We start from the raw sequence: 24,521 nt of genomic DNA, 5'->3' as shown, positions 1-24,521 counted from the left end.
TTTTTTGAGGCAAGTTACTTGTTGAATTGGTATTCAATTATCATTCATATATGTAGCAAAGGTGTCTGAAATTGAAACACCAAGTTAAGCTACTAGAATGTTCTCAAACTCAACAATTCATGATAACTTTTGTCTAATTAATAAAAAAATTAATCTTATTATAATAAATAAATACATCATAAAAAAATTCAAAGTACAAGGAAAAAGAACAACATCAACCAAATGGATAAAATACAAGCTGTCCAAGAGGACAGATCTTTATTCTTCTAAACTACAAAGAATACAAATAGGAAACTAGCAATGTGAAAAAAAAAATGGTGACAAACACAAATATGTGCTATGATTCAATCAGAAGCAACAATCCAGGACCCAGCAGCAACATAAGGCAGCACAACTGCAAGAAAAGAAGGTAATTAAAACAAATGTTTGGTGCATGTTTATGAAAATAGAAGGTGTAGTGATTTTTGCTATGTATGAACTTACCATCCTTTCCAAAATCCATCACCCCTGCTTGTGGTTTCCTCTGGAACTCTTTGTTGGGGGTACCCTACAGCTGTAGGATCATCTTTGGAAGGATAACCCATAGGTGGTGGGGCACTAACATATGGAGCTGGAGGATATGATACTGCTGCATCAAAATATCATGTCATTAATCCCACATTTAGAAAGATATTCACAATTCTCAAGGAAAGTAACGAATTAATTTTAGCTTAAGCTTTATGTAAAAGAAAGTACATATTATTGAGTATTGAGCATGCAAATACGGTGTCAATTGATTTGGATCAAATGAAAATTCACATATGAAACCATATTATGCTGTGCCATTTTGCTGAATGATATTATAATCAAAACTCACCAGGGGCTTCTTGCTGATTGTTGAAGCGACTCATGTTGATGATGATCAAGTTATTACTCTTTTCTTGTGCAAACAAAGGGTTTAATTAACAATAAGAGGATGTGAAATTGGAAACTATGGAAGCCAATATGCATGCCTGACGGTATATATAGATTCGTCGGGGACTATGATCTATGGTTCCTTAATGCAATAGAACATCAAATAACGTGTGGGACAGTTATAAACGCGTTATTATATTTTATTATATGATGAAAATAAATGAGGTCGGTGTTTGCATTAGAACCTCTGTTGCCAGGTGGATGTACAATTGGCTTGCCACGTATCACATTTCTTATTCTTCGAAATTAATTCACAATTTTTTATTCTAAATGGTTTTCATGTACAATCGGTCTTTGTTGACTGCGTTGGCGTTGGTCTTTTCTTCATGCACTTCATTTACATTCTTTATATGATTTTGCACCAGATAAACCTATGTGACCCCCCCCCCCCCCCAAAGCAACTCAATTTATTTTACCAATCTAAGAAACTTATTTTCTTTCTAATTTTTCTACCTATCATTTCCTTGAATTTTAGTTTATTGTGCCTTTTCCTCCATTCTGAAATAAGTATGATTTATCTTGAAAAAGAAAAGAAAAAGTATGATTTTAGTTCACCCCCAAAATATATATTTTTTTCTTTTAATAGTACAACATTTGTTCTGGATCCGTCTCAAAAGATTTGGTCTCATAATTAAGGCTAAAATTCACTTTCAGCCCTTTATTTTATTTTTATTTGTTCAATTTAATCTGCATCAATCTCCTAAATTTTTTACTTCAATCCTTTATGTTTTGAAAATGATTCAAATTTATTCTTACCATTACAGTACTAACAAAAAACGTTAATAGACCATTTTGAACATTTGTAAAAACTTCAAATATAATGTCTCTTATTTGAATTATTGGTTTTAGAGTAGCCTCTTAAATTTTTAAAGTTTCACTTTATCATTTTTTCAGCACAACCAAAGATATTTTAATAGAATAAATAAGGGAAGATTGACACCAGGCGTGGCAATCACCCTTGGGATTACAATATTTTGTTAGATCAAAATAGTTAATTCATCAGTTTTTTTTACTAATCGTGTTAATTTTGATTGAGTTGACAAATATTTATCAGACGTGACATCTTTCAGTTTATCACATGTTATCAAATTGATTATTTCAATTTTTTCAAAAATTAAATTTCAATATCTTTATTTTAAAAATTAAATAGGTAAAAAAATAATTGTATATCACAATATAAATTACTTATCCTAAGTCTAAAATATAGTTTATATATTAAAAAAAATTATTTATTATAAAATAATTTATGTATTAAAAATATTTATTTATTATAAATTTTAGTTATATAAAAATATATGTTCATACTAAAATACTAGTAAAAAACCCAGAAGGGGATTTATACTTTTTTTTAATCAGCGATAATGATTTCATTAAAAAGCACCAGTAGTGCTGTAAAATAAAAATACAGTAACAAGTTCAACACTGCACCATCTAAGAAAATACAAATCAAGGGTGTTTATGGAGGCCCTTAAGCCATGAACATGCCAAAAACAGTATATTATGCCACAACTTCTCATTATCCAGAGAATGTCCTTAAAACAATTGCATTTCTATGTAACCATAAATTCCAAAATAATGGAACACCAACCCACCATCCATGAGAGTGTAGGCAAAAGTGCTTAATAGGTGTATGAGGAAGTGCCGAACTTAGCCCAATCAAATAATACCATCTTTTCCAAATATTTTGTGAGGTTGTGAAATTGAACAAGAAGTGTGATGTGTCTTCCGGCATGTCATTACAAAATACACAAAGTAACTCTTGAGCTTGAATGTTGATATGCCTTCTAAGTAAGTTCATTTTTGCTGGGATCCTATTAAAAAATATTCTCCACAATAAAAATACACCTTGAGTGGAATTTTAATCCCTCTCAATTTTTTGAAGACCTCTACCTCGGAACAACCAATCATCCTCATGTTATAGAGTGCTTTATACGTGGATTACTTTACAGAAAAATAAATAAATGACGGGTAAGTAATAAATTAACTATTTTTATATAACATAGATCATAATTTAATTCAATTGAAATAATTTAATTTTAGTATCTATTCCAAACACATCTTAAGTCTTAATATAACTATATTTTTTAAAAAAATTAAATCTATATTATCAAAACTGTTTAAGATGCGACATCAAATTAAGTCCACTATTAGAATTTTTGGGTAAATCAATGTATCTTTTTTTCATATACAAACTTGAGAATCAAACCCCTAGTATACGTTAAAAAGGTAAAGTTACTTATCAATAAGATCATACTAACACTACTATTTCAACCGTTAGAATGTCAACGCAATAATTTTATGATAACTTTTTTCTTACTAATACAAAATGACTAAATATACATAATAAAAAAGTAAAATTCAAAGTATATATAACGAAAAAAGAACAGCATCCGCCAAAGGATAAAATACACGCTGTCCAAGAGGACATAAATTCTTGTTCTTCCACAAACTACTAGAATGAATACACTAGAAAGCTGGCAATGTGAAATGACAAACACAAATCTGTGCTATGATTCAATCAGAAGCAACAATCCAGGACACAGCAGCAACATAAAGCAGCACAACTGCAAGAAAAGAGAAAAAGAAAAATGGTCAAAATAAAATAATAAAATACGTGTTTATGAAAAGTTAGAACAATAAAATTAAGGTGTAGTGATTTTGGCAATCAATACTCCCCATCCCTCCCAAAATCCATCACCCCTGGTTTTGGTTTCCTCTGGAAGTCTTTGTTGGGTGTACCCTACAGCTGCAGGACCATCCTTGGAAGGATAACCCATATGTGGTGTGGCAGAAGGTGCTGGATATGATACTGCTTCATCGTAATATTATGTCTTTACATTTAGAAAGATATCCACAATTCATATGAAAATTAACAAATAATTTAATAGTCATTTATGATGGTATAAAATACCTTTGCATGTCATATTTAATCTTAAATGATTATTCACATAACTTTTAAAATAATTATTATAAAAATTAACAAATTTATCATAAAAAAATAAATTGTAATTGAATGACCCTATAAAACAAGTTGTAATTGAATGACCCTATAAAACATGTTAGTGTATAATTTTTTTTTCTCATTAATAAATTATCTACAGCTTAAGCTTTATGTTAAATCTAACTAGGACATTAATTTAAGGAAGACAAAGTAGACATTATTGAATATTGAGCATGTAAAGATGGTCGATCGATTTGGATACATGAAAATATAACACAGGAAACCATGCATGTTTTCTTGTTAAAAAATAGGAACGTTTTGAATGATATAATAAAGACTCACCAGGGGCTTCTTGCTCAATGTTGGAGTGACTGCTCATTATGATGATGATGAAGTTTTTCTTATACAACCAAAGGGTTTAAGTTTAACGGTAAGAGGATATGAAATTGGAAACTGTGGAAGCAAATATGCATGTGTAGTATATATAGGTTCATTTGGTTCAATTCCTTAATGTAATCGAAATCCGAATGGCTTCTGCGACAACTACAAACGTGAGTTAAGAAAACAAAGTCTTTTTCATTTGGTCTTTCTAGGCTGCGTCGTCGTTGTTCTTTTCACTTTTGATGCCCCTAACTAATTCACCATCTTTATATGGTTTTGTACCACATACTACCTCCCTAGATGGCATTTTATAGACATTATTTAATTATTTCACCTTTTTATAGGATTTAATTTTTTAGAGGAGAATTTAATTACTTTATAGGAGTAGTTAATAAACAATAAATGCTACTAATTTCATAATACTTTTCACAATGCAAATTTATAATAATTTTAACATTACTAATTAAATTCACCAACTTTTTTTTAATTCTTGTAAATTAATTAAAACAATCTTATAGAAAGAAGAAGGTAATAAATATATAGTTGAAGAATTTAAGCAGAATACATGGCTTAAAATTTTTTTATGTTGTTATTTAATTATGATAGTCATGTATTATAAAATTACTATCTTTTATATTAATTAATTTAATACTTATATTTGAATAATTTCTTTTTGAAGACTGACTTTATTACGCAAGTGTTTATCATGCATACATGATGTATCTCCCTCTTTGATCTTCTTTTCATTGGTAACACTTGTCGAAACATGGGAGTGATGTTCAATTGCAATTACTGGAAAATTTAAATTGATTTTTTCTTGAATTTTCACGTACTTTTTTTTTTTATTTTTACATTTCTCAAAGAACTGGTTACCAAGTCATGAAGAAAAAGACACACATGGATCCTGAATGTAGTGCTGACAGAGAAAACTGACTCTTTATTTTAAATTTGATTTTTTTTATTTAAACTTATTTATTTTATAATTAATATATAGCATTATAATTAAAGCAAAAAAGTCACGTGACATTGAAAATTGTTACATGACTTAATGTCTTTCAAATAATATGACTTCAATTTAATAAAACATTTCAAAACAATCATATTATAATAATTTTTTTTTATTTTTATTTTTTACTAATAAACTACCCATATCAGTCTCTCTGTCCATATTTTTTTTATAGTCAAACCCTTCCCGAAAGTGTTATTCGGCAATAAATTGTTTCATCAAACATGAAAAATATAAATTCAAGTTATCAGATTTACAAAAAGGGTAACAAATTAGTTCTAAAGTTAAATTTGTGAAACTATTTTATCGTTAAGTTATAATGTTCAAGGATTAATTTGACAATAAATTATATTTTTTAAAGATTGAGTTAACATTAAGTTACAAAGTTTAGGAATCAAATTGTCATTAAATTGTTTATAAAATTAATTTGTTGTACTTTTTACACATTCACGAATTAAATTTAAATATTTTAATTTGTCGTGCAAAACTAATTTTTTAGACTATCACACTTTAAGAAATAAATTTGACTATTTTTTCTTTGAAATTCAAAACATCAATTACTGAATTTGTTGTTTTAAATAAAATAAAAATGTGAGTCTGGGATATGTTACGCGTGGTGTTCCGCAAGTGTACCGAGTCGCACAAGTAGTATAAAATGATAAGACCGAGTATCGTATCCACAGGAACTTTGACTGTACTCTTTGACTGTACTCAGAGTTTGTATATATCCAATTTTAAGCAATCAATGAACTAAAATTGATATCGATCAAATAACAATACGAAATATAAAATTTGACATAAATGAAGATAATTAAACAAAACACATTAAAGAGATAAAATACAAACACTCAGGAGGTGAGTTGTCGGTTGAAGTAGAATTACGGAGCATGTTGAGACTCAACCTAGCGAAACCACTCACTACTAGAAATCGTGTTTTCAACATCGATCAAAAATGGGATTCAACAACATTGACTAACCGTTGTTGTATGTAACGTTGTTGAAACTACAAATTTTCAACAACAGTCCATAATTGACCCGTTGTAGAATTACATTTATTTCTACATCGGTGCCTACGCCAACACCGATGTAGTAAACTACACTTTCAACATCGTTTCTCGCCAGCATCGATATAATAACCGGCGCTTTCAACATCGTTTCTAGTCAGCACTGATGTAGTAACCGGTGCTTTCAACATCGTTTCTTGCCAGCACCGATGTAGTAACCTGTGTTTTCAACATCGTTTCTTGCCTTAGCAACGATGTAGAAATATTTGATTTCTACATCATTGTTTACGCCAACACCGATGTAAAAAAATTAACAACCTGCTTAGTATTTAATCAATATGCTTGATGTAATAATTGTTTATATATAAAAACTGAGAATGAGTGGTAAAAATCATCTATATTTTTAATAATCAATAAATATAATAAAATAATACTTAATTAATTAAAACCTAACAATGAATAATAAAATTATCTATATTACTAATAATGAATAAATATACTTATATAATTTCTTCAGGTTTTAAGTAAACTAAGATTAGTTAAGTATTTTTCCTAGTATGACGCCAGTCCATTAAATAAAAATATAACAACATAAACATATGATTACCAAGAAAAGAAGTAAATAAAATTTTTCAAACCTTCTATACATTTGAAAAAGATCCTTTGGCATACAATCTTCAGCTAGGTGGCCAGGTCTTTGACATTTCAACCTACAATAAAAATAATCCCATAAACATAGACCAAAGCAGATAAGGACGATGTACTATGTATATTCATGCAAGTGAATAGCTGTGAAACATGTACATGCATTTGCCATCAAGCAAAGTCATTTAATTAATTAATTGACTTAAACTATATATCTTTGCCAAGCAAATATAATTATATAGGACATGGGTTGGGGAATTCCTTAACATTTTGGGCATATTTTAAGATCATCGGACAAAGCTTGATATGTACCTAGAGACTTTTTCCAGAAGAATTTCTATAGTAATTAGAAGTGACTAATGATGTAGAAAAAGTTAAATTATATGATTACTTATTAATTTATTACCTGTATTTTCTGAAGGGTCTTGTATAACTCTTCAAAAGCATGGATGCCACTAGTGTCAATATCAATAACAGCTACAAGAATATGGTTGGGCGAATAAATTCATTCATCAAAATTAATCAAAATAGGATGAAAGAATTTGGTAGAAAGCCTTACGTGACATTTCAACCGTGAGATACTCTATTCCTGACAATCCACTTGTCCTTTGGGCTTCTTCATCAGCCAGCCATCTCAAAATTCTGCAAATTGTGATGGAATTATTCATCAAGCTAAATTTAATCAAGTGAATCAACATCTAGACTTTCTTAACCTTGAAGTGGGAGTGTCCATAAAACTTAATTAAAGATAATGTTATACCTCAATGGTCACGGTTCAATTTTCAAAGCAATTTTTACTAACAATAAAACTAGAGACAAAACTTAAATACAACAGTTCTATAGGGTGCTCTAAGTGTTGATCTTTTATTAGAATTAGAATTTTACCTCTGTAATTTATGTTTATCTTAAATTCCATCCTTTACTAGTATATTAAGCAAGGTGAAACTCGTTAGAAAACAGTAACAAAAGCACTTAACATACAACATTTAAGTTTTATCCTAAAACTTATCCATGAAAACACTTGATTCCAAAAGGTTCCCACCTCCAATGTCATAGTAATAATTGTTTCCGAGTTCCAAAAGACATCACAAGGTTCTTAAATTGTCATATTAGTCACTTCTAGTTAGTATATGGAGTGTACAATGCTACATGCACAAGGTTCCAACACAAAAGGTAGACATTATAACAGAGATCATAGGAGAAATTGCAGCCACCCAAAGAGCTTCTTATTCTTTTTAGCCTGTCCATTACAACAGAAAAATTAAGTTATGATAATGAAAGTTCCAATGGAAAGGGGCAGAAAAGAAGGAAAGTTGTTCTTGGCATTCTTACAATATACTTGGTTATAAGAAGGAAAGCCAAGAATGCTACTGCAATGACTATTGTCTTGCAATTCCACTGCAAGCAAAGATTAAGCAAATGAATATGATCCCCATTTTGAAGTGAACTTCTAAACAGAAATGAAACCTTACCCCATGATGTGCTGCATTGAAAACCGAGCGCATGACAGAAACAATATCAGTTTTCTTGGTGAATGTTTTTATGCCAAGAAAACCCTTAAGTTGTTGTAGTGCAATAGTAATGGCAGCTCTATCCATGAATCCCACAATGGAAGCATGGGACAAAAAGTCAATCAAGAAACCAAGCCTGCAAAAATTCACGTTTAGATTGTAGCACTAGAATAATTTAGGAAAAGCAAGAAAGAACAATGCATGAGAAGAGAATCATTTACTATACCTGAGAACATCGAGTGCCATTTGAGTGGCTCCTGCAAGACGCAGGTATTCATGAGATTTGAAGTCACTGATCTCATCGGTTAGCAAAGTCCCAAGCAAGAGGGACACCACAACTACAGGTACTATGGAAATATCTCTTGAGCTTCCCATGATTGCATACACAAGAGGACACACAAAACTGGTGTCTGCACAGAGTGATGGAAAGCCAAGTCAAACACAACTGAAGAACTAATATATCCAAGTTTTGCATTCTTAAAATAAATCAAGATGCTCACAGAGTGCATATTGGGGATCCAAATTTGCAAGCTTTGCGTATGCAATGTCCTATCATGCATTCATATGTTAGAAAGTGATCATCCAAATTCTCAGAATCAACATATTCTTTTATCACACTCTTTTCAACACATTTCTTTTTTTTTCAAGTTGAAATTCATGTAGGTCTCACTAGTTTGGACTGAGACCCCAAATGAGAAATAGGATCTACATATTTCACGTGGTACCCATGAATTTCATCTGATAAGAAAATGTCGAAAAAGAGTGCTATAAATGGGTCAACAAGCTTAGGAAACAATAGACAGATCATTCAACCCTTTTAAAAAAAAAGAAGAAAAGATAGATATAATTCAAAATAGGCCTGTTAAAAAAAACTATATGCATGAAATATCCATTAGATTAAAAGTAAAGAAAAAGGTATCAGATTAAAAGTCTAGCAAGTAATGAATGCAAAACATTTAGTAAGTAATGCCACTCTGGGGTGTCAAAGTCAGAATTGATGGTGATTTCTTGAAAATACACACACGATTAGCAAGACAAAAACCACAGTATATCAAAATTCCTAACATTTGAGAGCTTATACAGTTAACAGCTATTGCATAAATAAAAATTAAGGAGAAGAAATGTTCTAAATGCATTACCTTGTGCAGCCTTTGTTTTTTATCTTCTTTCAGCTGAATGAACTTAGTTACCTGAAGCTTTTTTAACAAGGAACCACATGTGTTTTCTACAAGAAGAGGATTCTGAGCTTCGGTCACTGCCATTGAAGTCCCAACGACACCTAGCCTGCACCTCAAAATATTAAAATGACTTGAAAATTCTTTCTGCTTCCACCAAACGCATAGAGAAACATTTCTTCTCTTCTACGATGATCAAGGAAGTAGAAGACATCTGCAATAAGACAATGCAAATACAATTAAAGCATAATTAAATGCAAAGCCGTAATCCATCATGGGTAAATGTTGAATTCCGGTAACCCAAAATTACCCATCCCGACAGCTAAACTAACGTAACGAATTCAAATAATGATCTTTGAATAGATCAGCAACAAGTAGCAAGAAAATGCGATTATCGAGAGAAAAAAAGGGAAATGTTCACAATCAAGCTTAAGAAAAGAACGAAGCTTGAAAAGAATAGACGAAAGAAAGATACGAACGAAGCGTGAATAATTATTTAACCTAAAAAATCAGAGGATAGGAAAACTCCATACATGGGCAAAGGCAAAGGGCGCGGCCAGGGATAGGGTTGTCATCACGAATCCAACACATCTCTCTCCAACGACGAGGAAAAACCCTAACAACGACGATTGGAACTTCGGTGCGAAAGAAGGAAGAGAAATGGAACCTCTGATTGGACGCATATGACCCACAACATAGTTTTGCCACGACTGAGGCCACGACGGCGGAGATGAAGACCTTTTTCTGAGATGAAGGGGGTTACGCGGCTAGGGATGAAGGGGGTTACACGGCTAGGGTTCTGAGATGAAGGTTTTTGGAGATAAAAAACAATTTAAAAAATACAATCAAAGACAGTGGTGTGTGCACAAACGATGTTATATTGAATGGTGTATGGGTATACGACAACATTGTTTACGGTAACGTAGTCGTTTAATGAGCCACGTCAAAGACCACTACGGCCTTTGCAAAGAACGATGTCATTCGTTTCGTGGTATTTACAAAAATGTCACTGCGTGTATTCTACAACGGTCCCCGACTAACCGATGTTGTCTTCTAGTCGTAGAATGTTGTTTTTCTGGTAGTGACTCTTGATAGAACATTAAGTGTTTTTCACTATTTAACGTTATTTCGATTATTACATTTATCCACTAACATACCCTAACCATGATTCCTCATGTGAAAGAGCCTAAATTACCTAATTTCACTCCTAATCTATCAAATAATTTGCTTTAAGAATAAAGATGCATAAATAAGGCTAAATAATACCATTCTATCCCTAGACATAGATTACCTAGATGCTTTTTTCAGGTTCTTAGGAGATAAACATTTTTCAATGCATAAACCCTATAACACTACATGAGCATGGGTGATCAAGCCATAAACATGACATCAAGCACAGAAAAGAGACTATAATATCAAAATAACATTAAATAGATAGTTAAAATCATTACATCAAGAGTGTTTGATAGTTGAGCTCCCAACAATGGATGGTTTAGCCTCTCATTGTCATGAGAGACCTACTAATACAAAAAGAAAGCAAGAGGTGTGGAAGAAAATGGAAGAAAGGGTCCCCAAGTGAGTGAGTTTTCTCTCTTTTCTCGTGCCCTAGCTTCTCATTTTGGTCCTCCAAAAGAACTACTTGATTTTCCCCCTTTTTTCCCTTTAAAACGCGGCACAATCTTGTTTTGCGATATTGAGCGTGCGCTAAGTCGGCATGTGCTCGTTAAGCACACGTGCAAAGTCCAGCTGACATAAGTGACTGTGCGCTATGCCGCAATGTGCAGGCTAAATCGTAGATGCGTGCTAAGCCGTCAGATGCGCGCTAAGCCTAACCTTCAAGTTGGCTCCTTGCACTGATCCGTTATTGATGTGCTTAGCGAGCTTCTCGAATTCTTCAACCATCTTCCCGGCCTCCTACAGTGTAATTCTACTAAAAGTACACTCTAAAATATTGTAAATTAGATAACTTTAGCATCTATTGGACAAAAACTCAAAAGAAGCTAAATTCCTAATGTTTTAACACAAAAGAAACAATAAAAAAGAAAAAAAATTAGATAATTACTATATAATTTAAATATTTAAATTACGTAAACATATCAATTATCAAGAGACTTTTCTAATAAACCACAGTCTTATCCAAAAGTTGGCCAAAATGTCAAAGGTCAAGATAGTTACAACATGCACTACGAGTGTTGAGCTAATCCATCTCCTATGCACTTATTCATTTCCTTGGAACTTTTATGAATTAATAACGTACATTCAACCGATTTTTTTTAATTTGGACTCCTGCTATGGTGGATGTCGATCTCTCAACTAATGAGTTTGCAGTGTGTCTGATTGTTGTTGTTATAAAGAAATTTTGTATATGTGAAAAGCAAACATATTTTTTTCCGTTAAATAAAGTGATTTTATCAACACTTTGAATTATACATTCAATCTGCTTGACTTTCTAAGACGATTATTTGGATAACCGTCTTAATATGTCAAATAAAAGAGCGTCATTCTAAAACGGTTATTCAAATGAATGTCTTAGATTTTGAATACTTTTTAAGACGGTTATAGAATAATTGTAGTAGAAAGTCTAGTTTACAACGACGATTTTTCACAATCAACTAATATTTTTTAGTATTTTATGACACTCATTTAACCGTCGTAAAAATTTCATTTTCCAGTAGTGAAGATAATGTTATGCTAGAGTATATAAGTAGTTAAAGATATCATTCATCTTATAAACTGAATTTTGTAGGATTAAATTAAATCTAAACTTATATTTTACGGTCTCATACCCTAATTAATTAGACAAAGTGAGATTTTGGGTATAAATGAACTTACCATCCCTTCTAGAAACCATCACCCCTGCTAGTGGGATAGCCCACACTGCTGGATATGCAGTCACTGGTGGAAAATAAAATCCAATTGAGTTTTATATATATATATATATATATATATATATATATATATATATATATATATATATATAAAAGAGTATTTTCCTATATAAATTAATAATTCTAGTTTTGAATATAAAACATGGACTTTTAATTAAGCACCCAAATATAATCAACCCATCCATTAATTCTAGGACGTGAAAACCATAAAAGACTTAGCATGAGATTGTTGTTGGTGATTCATGGTTAGAACTTAGATGAGGTTGCTCTTGATATTTTTTGTATGCAGAGAAAAGAGAGGTTGGGATTAGCTGATTGTGGGAAGGGGTGGAAGATTATGTGTATATAAATAGATTTGTCAAGGGGTAGATGATTAAATGAAGTGTGTAAGTTATTATAAATTTTGTATATTATTTTTTATTTTCACAGAAAAAAAAAAGATTTTTGGGACATCTGTGATGACCTTATGGAATAAAGAAAAGCGCATTTTAGGAGAGAGAGACAAACAGAATAAGGACTTAAGAAGGTGCAAGGAACAATATTTGACCAATCATTGACAATTGTTTCTTTTCAATTTTGTTTAATTTCATCCCTTTAACATGCATGTTCATTTTCTTTCAATTCCGTTTCTTTTTTGACACATTCTTTCAATTCCGTTAACATGCATGTTTCCCATTTTTCTTTCCAATTGCTTAAGTTTTGTCTCTCAATAGCATTTTTTTTTCAATTGTATTTGTTGCCATCACGTTAATTAATTTCCTTTCGTGACCCTTTTTATTCCTTTAATAATAGAAAAGCACCATCAAGCAAAACTAAATGAAATGAAGAAATATAATTAAGTTGGTTAATCGTTATACGTGAGTTATTATTATTGTTATTATTTTTTTTTATTTGGAATGGATATAAAACCCGAATGATATATATATATATATATATATATATATATATATATATATATATATATATATATATATATACACGTGCATAACTTCAACTATTGAATTTACTGTTTTCATAATATGTTAAAACGCAGTCTTGTGAAAGATTTGGCAAAAAATGTCAGGGGTTAAAGGTAACGAATGTTGAACTAATCCATCTACTGTACCTAACTTACCGATTCATTTCCTTGGAATTGGAACTGATAACTGATCAAATTCTTAACTGAAAATTGCAATAATGGTCCATGCATGTTATTAGTTCCCTTCCACAAAGTACAAAAAGATCAACAAGATACAAAATTAATCTGGTAAAGAAAATAACAAAAGACAGAGAGAACAAGCTCAAATCCATAAAGTGAAGGGATGTTCAAGAGGAGAAACAACATTGCAGACAGTGTATGCAACAGCAACCATAGCGGAGTGCCGTACAACTGCAAGAAAAAGAAAGTACATGCTTTTGAGAAATCAAAACATGATGAGATGATGTAAAGTGCTCTTGATTAATGAATTAATTTTTTTTTATCGGTAGGAATAAAAATATTATTAAAATTTATAACAATTGATGCATGCATTCTTCAGTCAATTAAATTAGATCTTTTCACAAAAAATTGACTTAATTATTTAGACGAAGTAAGATTTTGGATATAAATTAACTGACCATCCGCTCCAGAAGCCACCACCCCTGGTAGTGGTTTTGACAGGAACATTTTGTTGGGAAGGAAGATCATCCTTAGTGGGATAACCTACAGGTGGTGGTGGAGCTGCTAGGTTGCTCTGAGCCCCTGCTGGATATGCAGTCACTGCTGGAAAATACAACACCACTTAGATATAATTTATGTACAATATTTTCTTATGCTCCTTTTCAATTATAAATTATATTTTTTATCCATAAATATTATTGGTTATGGGAAAAAGAAAAAAAGAAAAAGTCACGAGAGTTTAATTTTTTCTGTTAACAAAAATTAAATATTCTAATGACTAATATTTATCAATTTAAAAAATAATGATCATTAACTTTTTGTTAGTAGGAATTTAAACTCATAATTTCTCTTTTCTTTTTCTTCCTTCACTACTAATAAAATCTTTAATCATAAACTATTATGTATAATAAGTTTCTTAATTTTAATAATAATCATCCTTTAAGTTCCGTCAAAACAGATTTTTAACTGATGAGTTGCATAAAATCTTTTATACTGTGTATATCCATTGAATTCTAATTTAAGTGATCAATATATATCTTCCTATAGAAATTTATAATTCTAGCTTTGAATATAAAACATGGATTTGTAATTAAACACCCAAATATGATCAACCCATCCATTAATTCTATGATATAAAACATGCATATTTGGTATGAAACTGAGAAAGAATTTTTCCAAATGATGGAGATCAATTATGATGAAGGAATATTGATAATTATCCAGTATAAAAAATATATATACACGAGAGACTTGCCAGGAGATTGTTGTTGGTGATTCATCGTTAGAACTTAGATGATTTTTTTTTTTTGTAGGTAGAGAAAAGAGAGTGTGGGATTAGCTGATTGTGGGAAGCATCGGAAGATGGCGTCTATATAAATAGATTTTTTGGGATAAGTGAATAAAAATCTATATTGAGAAGGAACAACCCTCAACGGCAACAAGTGGACCGGCCAATGCCAAGTTGCTCTAGATCAAGTTAGTCATTACGGCCAATGCCAACCATGCATAGTTGCATACGGTTAAAATTCCAAAAAATTATAAAATCTATATTGAGTTCTGTTATTAAATGTGATAAGTGAATAAAAAAAAGAATAAGATTATATGGAAATAAATAGGAGAAAGATTAATATGTAATTGAATTGAATAACATTGTGGATGAAAAAACATAACACAGAAGAAAGATTCACAATCTTACACAGTTATATGTCTTCATCATACATTCCTTTTTTCTTGATATTCTTTTATTCTCTCACTTTCTTGTTAATCTCACCATCCTACTTTTTATTATTCTAAAACAAATGTAAAAAAACATATTATACTTTTTTTAAAAAAAAGAATAACGAGCAAAACAAAACTATAAGAGCGCAAAAAGGACAATTGAAAAATCGCGTTACAGTCCTGGTCATATTGGCATAAATAATTATAATCTTATACTCCCTTTTTTTTATCTTCATATTATTTTAATCAGTCACTTTCTTTTTAAACACGTCATACTACTTTTTATTTCTAAAATAAATATAAAAAATATGATGAATAATGCAATAAAAAATAAAATAAAAAGCGGAAAAAGAGACTTACAAAAGAACAAAGATGTACAAAAAAATTAATAGGTGAATGAATGGAGTCCAAAGTTTACAGTGTGAAAAGACAGAGACTAGGTTGCATGTTTTTGTCTAATATAATAGCTTCACGTGACACCCCCGAATACACATTAGAAACGTCCCTGCTAATCGCAATCAACAAGTGGACATGCAGAATCAAATGAGAACGATCGCGAGCACATGCAATCCATTAGCAGAAAGAGACGGAGCAAAAGACTAGCTAGAGAAGGAGCAAGGATTTAATATTTGATTTAAGCGGCAAATGTCTACTTTTAAAATAATTTTTAAGAATAAATAATTATTTTAAAGGTTAATCCCTCAACTTTTTCACATTCAAATTTTTAGCCTTAATTTTTTTAAAAATAAATCTTGGTTCCTTCGTTAATTTTCTCTCAGTATTTTTAGTCCCTTAATTATTTTTTTCATTTCTAATCCCTTATTTTTTTTTTATATTTTAAATTAATTTTGAACAATAAAAATAAATAAAAGATTAAAAAGAAAACTCTAGAAAGCTGGCAATGTGAAATGACAAACACAAATCCGTGCTATGATTCAATCAGAAGCAACAATCCAGGACACAGCAGCAACATAAAGCAGCACAACTGCAAGAAAAGAGAAAAAGAAAAATGGTCAAAATAAAAAAATATGTGTTTATGAAAAGTTAGAACTAAATAAAATTAAGGTGTAGTGGTCATGATTTTGGCAATCAATACTCACCATTCCTCTCAAAATCCATCACCCCTGGTTTTGGTTTCCTCTGGAAGTCTTTGTGTTGGGTGTACCCTACAGCTGCAGGACCATCCTTGGAAGGATAACCCATGGGTGGTGTTGCAGATGGTGCTAGATATGATACTTCTTCATCGTAATATTATGTCTTTACATTTAGAAAGATATCCACAATTCATATGGAAATTAACAAATAATTTAATAGTCATTTATGATGGTATAAAATACCTTTACATGTCATATTTAATCTTAAATGATTGTTGGTATAACTTTTAAAATAATTATTATAAATAAATTTATCTTATAAAATAAATTTTGTAATTGAATGATACTATAAAATATGTTAATGTATAAATATCTTTACACTTTTTTTTTTCTTTTTTACATTTCTCAAATAACTGGTTACCAAGTGATGAAAGAAGATAGCCTACCACTGTAGTGAAGAAAAAGACACATATGGATCCTGAATGTAGCGTGCTGACAGAGAAAACTGACTCTTTATTTTAAATTTGATTTTTTTATTTAAACTTATTTATTTTATAATTAATATATAGCAGAATAATTAAAACAAAAAAGTCACAAGTGACATTGAAAATTGTTACATGACTTAATGTCTTTCAAATAATATGACTTCAATTTAATAAAACATTTCAAAACAATCATATTATAATAATTTGTTTTTTATTTTTATTCTTTTACTAATAAACAACCCATATCAGTCTCTGTCCATATATTTTTTTATAAATAGTCAAACCCTTCCCGAACGTGTTATTCGGCAATAAATTGTTTCAACATGAAAAATATATATAAATTCGGTCATTGGATTTACAAAAAGTATTAGTTCAAATGTTAAATTTGTGAGATTATTTTATTATTAAGTTATAATATTTAAGGATTAATTTGATGATAAATTATATCTTTTGAGAATTGATTTAATATTAAGTTATAAAATTTAGGAATCAAATTATCATTAAATTATTTGTAAGACTAATTTATTATATTTTTTACATATTCATAAATTAAATTTAAATTTTTTAATTTATTGTGCAAAACTAATTTTTTTAGAGTCTCACACTTTAAGAAACAAATTTGATTATTTTTTTTGTTCTAAATTCAAAACATCAATTACTGAATTTGCTGTTTTAAATAAAATAAAAACGTGAGTCTGGGAGACTTTTATAATAAAGTGCAGTCTTATGCAAAAGTTGGCCAAAATGTCAAAGGTCAAGATAGTTACAACATGCACTACGAGTGTTGAGCTAATCCATCTACTATGCACCTATTCATTTCCTTGGAACTTTTATGAATTAATAACGTACATTCAACCAGTTTTTTTAATTTGGACTCTAGGTATGGTGGATGTCTCCCAACTAACGACTTCGCAGCGTGTCTGATTGCGGTTGATATAAAGAAACTTTACATATGTGAAAAGCAAACATAGAGTGTGTTTGGGAAACAGAGATAATTTTTCTCAAAACAATATCACCATAATTTTTCTAAAGTAATTATATGTTGTTTTACATCCATCATGATATAATAATTGATTTTAGTTTATCTCACCACCACTCTAAATATTTAATAATTTTTTTCGTTAAATAAAGTAGTTTTATTCATGTGAACATAATAAAATTTTAAACTACTGTATGAATTCTTTGAATTATACATTCAATCGGTTAATAACACATATCAAATTGTTGATTGAAAATATTAAACTATTTTTTTTTAAGGAATTAAACTTTTATGGGGGCGTGACGTGTTTCTTTTGTCTTTTTCTTTTTTATAAATTATGAGCAAGAGCATTATGGCTTCTAATTAGTGATGTTTTAGGTAATTCTAATTAGTGATTGCAATAATGGTTTATGTGATTAATTACCCTTTCCAAAGTACAAAAAATCAACAAGATACAAATTCGGTCACATAAGTAAATTTTTGCTGTCCTAGAGGACACAAATATCCTTATTACAGTAGACAACTACAAAATTAATTAGGTAAGGAGAAAAAAAGGAAATTGCTTGGAATACCCAGCAATTTTCTAAGATGCTGAAAATACCCTTATGATATTTTCAGTTATAAATAGCAGCAGGATTATTTCATTTTTGTAGTGTCATTTTTTTTTTGTAAAATTTCTGTCATTTAGTGTAATTTGCTTTTGTTAAGGGTGATTTGGGAGCATATTTGATTTCTGGTGGTGTACATACATTTGTTAAGAGTATACGGTAATTTTTGGGTCAGTTTTCATCGTCAAAGAAGGAAAGGTAAAAAAAAAATGATATACACATACGGATCAACAATCTGGATTGGCATGATTATACGGATTGTTAATCCATATTGGACCTACGGATTGTCAATTTGTATGTGACCCATAAGATTTATTTTTATTTTTCAAAAATATAATTTACGATTTAATTTAAAATTAATTGTCCAATAAGGGAACGAACTTATGTCACTTACTTTATTAATAAAATACTTAAATCAACTAAGCTAATAAACACATTATGTTATAAACAAATAATATCATTATATATAACACTAAATTTTTTAATTTATATTTAACATATATGTAAATTTACATAATAAATTTTGTGATAATTATTTTTTATATAATAATTAACTTGTTTTCATATATAAATTATAAATAAAAATGATAGGTTTAATAAGTATTTACAGATGTAAAAAATATCAAATTTATTTAACTATCAATTATTATAAAAAACATCTAAATATAATATTCAATTAAATATCATATTTATTTAATTTTTAGTCATTATAATAAACATCTAAATACATCATTCAATTAAATAATAATTTATTAAATTGAATCTTCCTATCATCAATAAATAAAATAAAAACATAATTAACGTTAATAACTTAACACTCAACTTATTGATTAAGACACCCAAACCAATTTTTTTTTAATTTTTTAACCTAGAAAGTAAATGCCTCTATTTGAATTAAATGGCTTTATTTTTAATAGAACTACCAAAATTATAAATTAAAAAACTAGAAAAATCAAATTTGTATATTAGTCTTAAATATAACATTTTACATAACTAATATGTATAGAACGAGTTGGATACTAAAATCCTCATACAACCAAATTAATTTAATGATCAATTCCTCTCTCTTTCATAAGTATTTATAATAGTTACTTGTTTTATTTTTTTGAGGCAAGTTCCTTGTTGAATTGGTATTTAATTATCATTCATATATGTAGCAAAGGTGTCTGAAATTGAAACACCAAGTTAGTTAAGCTACTAGAATGTTCTCAAACTCAACAATTAATGATAACTTTTGTCTTATTAATAAAAAAAATCTTATTATAATAACTAAATACATCATAAAAAAATTCAAAGTACAAGGAAAAAGAACAACATCAACCAAATGGATAAAATACAAGCTGTCCAAGAGGACAAAGATCTTTATTCTTCTAAACTACAAAGAATACAAATAGGAAACTAGCAATGTGAAAAAAAAAAAACATGGTGACAAACACAAATATGTGCTATAATTCAATCAGAAGCAACAATCCAGGACCCAGAAGCAACATAAAGCAGCACAACTACAAGAAAAGAAGGTAATTAAAACAAATATTTGGTGCATGTTTATGAAAATAGAAGGTGCAGTGATTTTTGCTATGTATGAACTTACCATCCTTTCCAAAATCCATCACCCCTGCTTGTGGTTTCCTCTGGAACTCTTTGTTGGGGGTACCCTACAGCTGTAGGATCATCTTTGGAAGGATAACCCATAGGTGGTGGGGCACTAACATATGGAGCTGGAGGATATGATACTGCTGCATCAAAATATCATGTCATTAATCCCACATTTAGAAAGATATTCACAATTCTCAAGGAAAGTAACAAATTAATTTTAGCTTTAGCTTTATGTAAAAGAAAGTACATATTATTGAGTATTGAGCATGCAAATACGGTGTCAATTGATTTGGATCAAATGAAAATTCACATATGAAACCATATTATGCTGTGCCATTTTGCTGAATGATATTATAATCAAAACTCACCAGGGGCTTCTTGCTGATTGTTGAAGCGACTCATGTTGATGATGATCAAGTTATTACTCTTTTCTTGTGCAAACAAAGGGTTTAATTAACAATAAGAGGATGTGAAATCGGAAACTATGGAAGCGAATATGCATTAGAACCTCTGTTGCCAGGTGGATGTACAATTGGCTTGGCACGTATCACATTTCTTATTCTTCGAAATTAATTCACAATTTTTTATTCTAAATGGTTTTCATGTACAATCGGTCTTTGTTGTCTGCGTTGGCGTTGGTCTTTTCTTCATGCACTTCATTTACATTCTTTATATGATTTTGCACTAGATAAACCTATGTGAAACTTATTTTCTTTCTAATTTTCTCCCTATCATTTCCTTGAAGTTTAGTTTATTGTGCCTTTTCCTCCATTCTGAAATAAGTATGATTTATCTTGAAAAAGAAAAGAAAAAGTATGATTTTAATAGTACAACATTTGTTCTGGATCCGTCTCAAAAGATTTGGTCACATAATTAAGGCTAAAATTCACTTTCAGCCCTTTATTTTATTTTTATTTGTTCAATTTAATCTGCATCAATCTCCTAAATTTTTTCTTCAATCCTTTATGTTTTGAAAATGATTCAAATTTATTCTTACCATTATAGTACTAACAAAAAACGTTAATAGACCATTTTGAACATTTGTAAAAACTTCAAATATAATGTCTCTTATTTGAATTATTGGTTTTAGAGTAGCCTCTTAAATTTTTAAAGTTTCACTTTATCATTTTTCAGCACAACCAGAGATATTTTAATAGAATAAATAAGGGAAGATTGACACTAGGCGTGGCAATCACCCTTGGGATTACAATATTTTGTTAGATCAAAATAGTTAATTCATCAGTTTTTTTTTACTAATCGTGTTAATTTTGATTGAGTTGACAAATATTTATAAGACGTGACATCTTTCAGTTTATCACATGTTATCAAATTGATTATTTCTATTTTTTTAAAATTAAATTTCAATATCTTTATTTTAAAAATTAAATAGGTAAAAAAATAATTGTATATCATAATATAAATTACTTATCCTAAGTCTAAAATATAGTTTATATATTAACAAAATTTATTTATTATAAAATAATTTATGTATTAAAAATATTTATTTATTATAAATTTTAGTTATATAAAAATATATGTTCATACTAAAATACTAGTAAAAAACCCAGAAGGGGATTTATACTTTTTTTTTAATCAGCGATAATGATTTCATTAAAAAGCACCAGTAGTGCTGTAAAATAAAAATACAGTAACAAGTTCAACACTGCACCATCTAAGAAAATACAAATCAAGGGTGTTTATGGAGGCCCTTAAGCCATGAACATGCCAAAAACAGTATATTATGCCACAACTTCTCATTATCCAGAGAATGTCCTTAAAACAATTGCATTTCTATGTAACCATAAATTCCAAAATAATGGAACACCAACCCACCATCCATGAGAGTGTAGGCAAAAGTGCTTAATAGGTGTATGAGGAAGTGCCGAACTTAGCCCAATCAAATAATACCATCTTTTCCAAATATTTTGTGAGGTTGTGAAATTGAACAAGAAGTGTGATGTGTCTTCCGGCATGTCATTACAAAATACACAAAGTAACTCTTGAGCTTGAATGTTGATATGCCTTCTAAGTAAGTTCATTTTTGCTGGGATCCTATTAAAAAATATTCTCCACAATAAAAATACACCTTGAGTGGAATTTTAATCCCTCTCAATTTTTTGAAGACCTCTACCTCGGAACAACCAATCATCCTCATGTTATAGAGTGCTTTATACGTGGATTACTTTACAGAAAAATAAATAAATGACGGGTAAGTAATAAATTAACTATTTTTATATAACATAGATCATAATTTAATTCAATTGAAATAATTTAATTTTAGTATCTATTCCAAACACATCTTAAGTTTTAATATAACTATTTTAAAAAAAAATTTAAATCCATATTATCAAAACTGTTTAAGATGCGACATCAAATTAAGTCCACTATTAGAATTTTTGGGTAGATCAATGTATCTTTTTTTTCATACACAAACTTGAGAATCAAACCCCTAGTATACGTTAAAAAGGTAAAGTTATTTATCAATAAGATCATACTAACACTACTATATCAACCGTTAGAATGTCAACGCAATAATTTTATGATAACTTTTTTCTTACTAATACAAAATGACTAAATATACATAATACAAAGGTAAAATTCAAAGTATAACGAAAAAAGAACAGCATCGGCCAAAGGATATAAAATACACGCTGTCCAAGAGGACATAAATTCTTGTTCTTCCACAAACTACTACAAAGAATACACTAGAAAGCTGGCAATGTGAAATGATCGACAAACACAAATCCGTGCTATGATTCAATCAGAAGCAACAATCCAGGACACAGCAGCAACATAAAGCAGCACAACTGCAAGAAAAGAGAAAAAGAAAAATGGTCAAAATAAAATAAAATAATAAAATATGTGTTTATGAAAAGTTAGAACTAAATAAAATTAAGGTGTAGTGATTTTGGCAATCAATACTCACCATCCCTCCCAAAATCCATCACCCCTGGTTTTGGTTTCCTCTGGAAGTCTTTGTTGGGTGTACCCTACAGCTGCAGGACCATCCTTGGAAGGATAACCCATAGGTGGTGTGGCAGAAGGTGCTGGATATGATACTGCTTCATCGTAATATTATGTCTTTACATTTAGAAAGATATCCACAATTCATATGAAAATTAACAAATAATTTAATAGTTATTTATGATGATATAAAATACCTTTACATGTTATATTTAATCTTAAATTATTGTTCGTATGATTTTTAAAATAATTATTATAAAAATTAATAAATTTATTATAACAAATAAATTGTAATTGAATGGTACTATAAAACATGTTAGTGTATAATTTTTTTTTCTCATTAATAAATTATCTAGAGCTTAAGCTTTATGTTAAATCTAACTAGGACATTAATTTAAGGAAGACAAAGTAGACATTACTGAATATTGAGCATGTAAAGATGGCCGATCGATTTGGATAAAGTGAAAATATAACACAGGAAACCATGCATGTTTTATTGTTCCAAAATAGGAACGTTTTGAATGATATAATAAAGACTCACCAGGGGCTTCTTGCTCAATATTGGAGTGACTGCTCATTATGATGATGATGAAGTTTTTCTTATACAACCAAAGGGTTTAAGTTTAACGGTAAGAGGATATGAAATTGGAAACTGTGGAAGCAAATATGCATGTGTAGTATATATAGGTTCATTTGGTTCAATTCCTTAATGTAATCGAAATCCGAATGGCTTCTGCGACAACTACAAACGTGAGTTAAGAAAACAAAGTCTTTTTCATTTGGTCTTTCTAGGCCGCGTCGTCGTTGTTCTTTTCACTTTTGATGCCCTTAACTAATTCGCCATCTTTATATGGTTTTGTACCACATACTACCTCCCTAGATGCCATTTTATAGACATTATTTAATTATTTCACCTTTTTATAGGATTTAATTTTTTAGACGAGAATTTAATTACTTTATAGGAGTAGTTAATAAACAATAAAGGCTACTAATTTCATAATACTTTTTACAATGCAAATTTATAATAATTTTAATATCACTAATTAAATTCACCAATTTTTTTAATTCTTGTAAATTAATTAAAACAATCTTATAGAAAGAAGAAGGTAATAAATATATAGTTGAAGAATTTAAGTAGAATACATGGGTTAAAAGTTTTTTTATGTTGTTATTTAATTATTATAGTCATATATTATAAATTTACAATCTTTTATATTAATTAATTTCATACTTATATTTAAATAATTTCTTTTTGAAGACCGACTTTATTACGCAAGTGTTTATCATGCATACATGATGTATCTCCCTCTTTGATCTTCTTTTCATTGGTAACACTTATCGAAACATGGGAGTGATGTTCAATTGCAATTACTGGAAAATTTAAATTGATTTTTTCTTGAATTTTCACTTTTTTTTTCTTTTTTACATTTCTC

The 24,521-nt window shown here is 29.6% G+C and overlaps 3 protein-coding genes and 2 long non-coding RNA genes across 13 annotated transcripts; all 5 read right to left on the bottom strand.

The window, feature by feature from the left end:
- Positions 1-227: 227 nt before the first annotated feature.
- LOC100811721 (cysteine-rich and transmembrane domain-containing protein B) lies at positions 228-4,289 on the bottom strand. Of its 3 annotated transcripts, none has more exons than XM_006585359.3 (3): positions 4,238-4,289; positions 484-628; positions 228-394 (listed from the first exon to the last, which is right to left on the bottom strand). In XM_006585359.3, the coding sequence occupies exons 1-3, from the start codon at positions 4,272-4,274 to the stop codon at positions 349-351; spliced, it is 228 nt and encodes a 75-aa protein (XP_006585422.1). In that variant the 5' UTR covers positions 4,275-4,289; the 3' UTR covers positions 228-348. The 3 variants fall into 3 exon arrangements, with proteins under 3 accessions (XP_006585422.1, XP_006585423.1, XP_003531512.1); XM_006585360.3 differs by having other exon boundaries at positions 484-625; XM_003531464.4 differs by lacking the exon at positions 4,238-4,289 and adding an exon at positions 857-1,066.
- A 1,801-nt stretch (positions 4,290-6,090) lies between these two features.
- Positions 6,091-10,476, bottom strand: LOC100815818 (high affinity sulfate transporter 2). Of its 4 annotated transcripts, none has more exons than XM_006585357.3 (11): positions 10,151-10,476; positions 9,633-9,831; positions 8,943-8,991; positions 8,669-8,852; positions 8,404-8,578; positions 8,264-8,329; positions 7,974-8,171; positions 7,491-7,573; positions 7,338-7,408; positions 6,925-6,996; positions 6,091-6,559 (listed from the first exon to the last, which is right to left on the bottom strand). In XM_006585357.3, exons 2-7 carry the CDS (start codon positions 9,702-9,704, stop codon positions 8,124-8,126), a joined length of 594 nt encoding a protein of 197 aa, XP_006585420.1. In that variant the 5' UTR covers positions 9,705-9,831; positions 10,151-10,476; the 3' UTR covers positions 6,091-6,559; positions 6,925-6,996; positions 7,338-7,408; positions 7,491-7,573; positions 7,974-8,123. The 4 variants fall into 4 exon arrangements, with proteins under 4 accessions (XP_006585420.1, XP_006585418.1, XP_040874183.1 ...); XM_006585355.3 differs by having other exon boundaries at positions 9,582-9,831; positions 10,151-10,475; XM_041018249.1 differs by having other exon boundaries at positions 7,974-8,329; positions 9,582-9,831.
- A 3,191-nt stretch (positions 10,477-13,667) lies between these two features.
- Positions 13,668-15,150, bottom strand: LOC100814413 (uncharacterized). 2 transcript variants are annotated; one of them, XR_415527.3, is made up of 3 exons: positions 14,899-15,150; positions 14,102-14,246; positions 13,668-13,874 (listed from the first exon to the last, which is right to left on the bottom strand). It is a non-coding gene; the product is annotated as an uncharacterized lncRNA (long non-coding RNA). The 2 variants fall into 2 exon arrangements; XR_415528.3 differs by having other exon boundaries at positions 14,102-14,243; positions 14,899-15,110.
- A 4,640-nt stretch (positions 15,151-19,790) lies between these two features.
- On the bottom strand, positions 19,791-20,611 carry LOC100811368 (cysteine-rich and transmembrane domain-containing protein B). 2 transcript variants are annotated; one of them, XM_006585354.3, is made up of 3 exons: positions 20,493-20,611; positions 20,120-20,264; positions 19,791-20,030 (listed from the first exon to the last, which is right to left on the bottom strand). In XM_006585354.3, exons 1-3 carry the CDS (start codon positions 20,524-20,526, stop codon positions 19,985-19,987), a joined length of 225 nt encoding a protein of 74 aa, XP_006585417.1. In that variant the 5' UTR covers positions 20,527-20,611; the 3' UTR covers positions 19,791-19,984. The 2 variants fall into 2 exon arrangements, 1 of the variants encoding a protein (XP_006585417.1); XR_003267887.2 differs by lacking the exon at positions 19,791-20,030 and having other exon boundaries at positions 20,176-20,261; positions 20,493-20,609.
- A 2,033-nt stretch (positions 20,612-22,644) lies between these two features.
- LOC121175307 (uncharacterized) lies at positions 22,645-23,871 on the bottom strand. Of its 2 annotated transcripts, none has more exons than XR_005892593.1 (3): positions 23,630-23,871; positions 23,051-23,205; positions 22,645-22,931 (listed from the first exon to the last, which is right to left on the bottom strand). It is a non-coding gene; the product is annotated as an uncharacterized lncRNA (long non-coding RNA). The 2 variants fall into 2 exon arrangements; XR_005892594.1 differs by having other exon boundaries at positions 23,051-23,186.
- Positions 23,872-24,521: the final 650 nt, after the last annotated feature.

The sequence above is a fragment of the Glycine max genome, chromosome 8 (genome assembly GCF_000004515.6).
Source record: "Glycine max cultivar Williams 82 chromosome 8, Glycine_max_v4.0, whole genome shotgun sequence".
Lineage (NCBI taxonomy): Eukaryota > Viridiplantae > Streptophyta > Magnoliopsida > Fabales > Fabaceae > Glycine > Glycine max.
Note: the sequence above shows the minus strand (reverse complement) of the source record. Positions and strands in the feature narration are given on the sequence as shown.

Coding starts and splice junctions, on each gene's coding strand:
- LOC100811368 (XM_006585354.3), bottom strand. CDS start 20,526: ATGAGTCGCTTCAACAATCAGCAAGAAGCCCCTG. Junction 20,265..20,492: donor CAATCAGCAAGAAGCCCCTG/GTGAGTTTTGAT, acceptor ATTTTGATGCAG/CAGTATCATATCCTCCAGCT. Junction 20,031..20,119: donor GATGGATTTTGGAAAGGATG/GTAAGTTCATAC, acceptor CTTTTCTTGTAG/TTGTGCTGCTTTATGTTGCT.
- LOC100815818 (XM_041018249.1), bottom strand. CDS start 9,704: ATGGCAGTGACCGAAGCTCAGAATCCTCTTCTTGTAGAAAACACATGT. Junction 8,992..9,581: donor AAAAACAAAGGCTGCACAAG/GTAATGCATTTA, acceptor AATGCATGATAG/GACATTGCATACGCAAAGCT. Junction 8,853..8,942: donor GGATCCCCAATATGCACTCT/GTGAGCATCTTG, acceptor CACTCTGTGCAG/ACACCAGTTTTGTGTGTCCT.
- LOC100811721 (XM_006585359.3), bottom strand. CDS start 4,274: ATGAGCAGTCACTCCAACATTGAGCAAGAAGCCCCTG. Junction 629..4,237: donor CATTGAGCAAGAAGCCCCTG/GTGAGTCTTTAT, acceptor ATTTTGATGCAG/CAGTATCATATCCTCCAGCT. Junction 395..483: donor GATGGATTTTGGAAAGGATG/GTAAGTTCATAC, acceptor CTTTTCTTGCAG/TTGTGCTGCCTTATGTTGCT.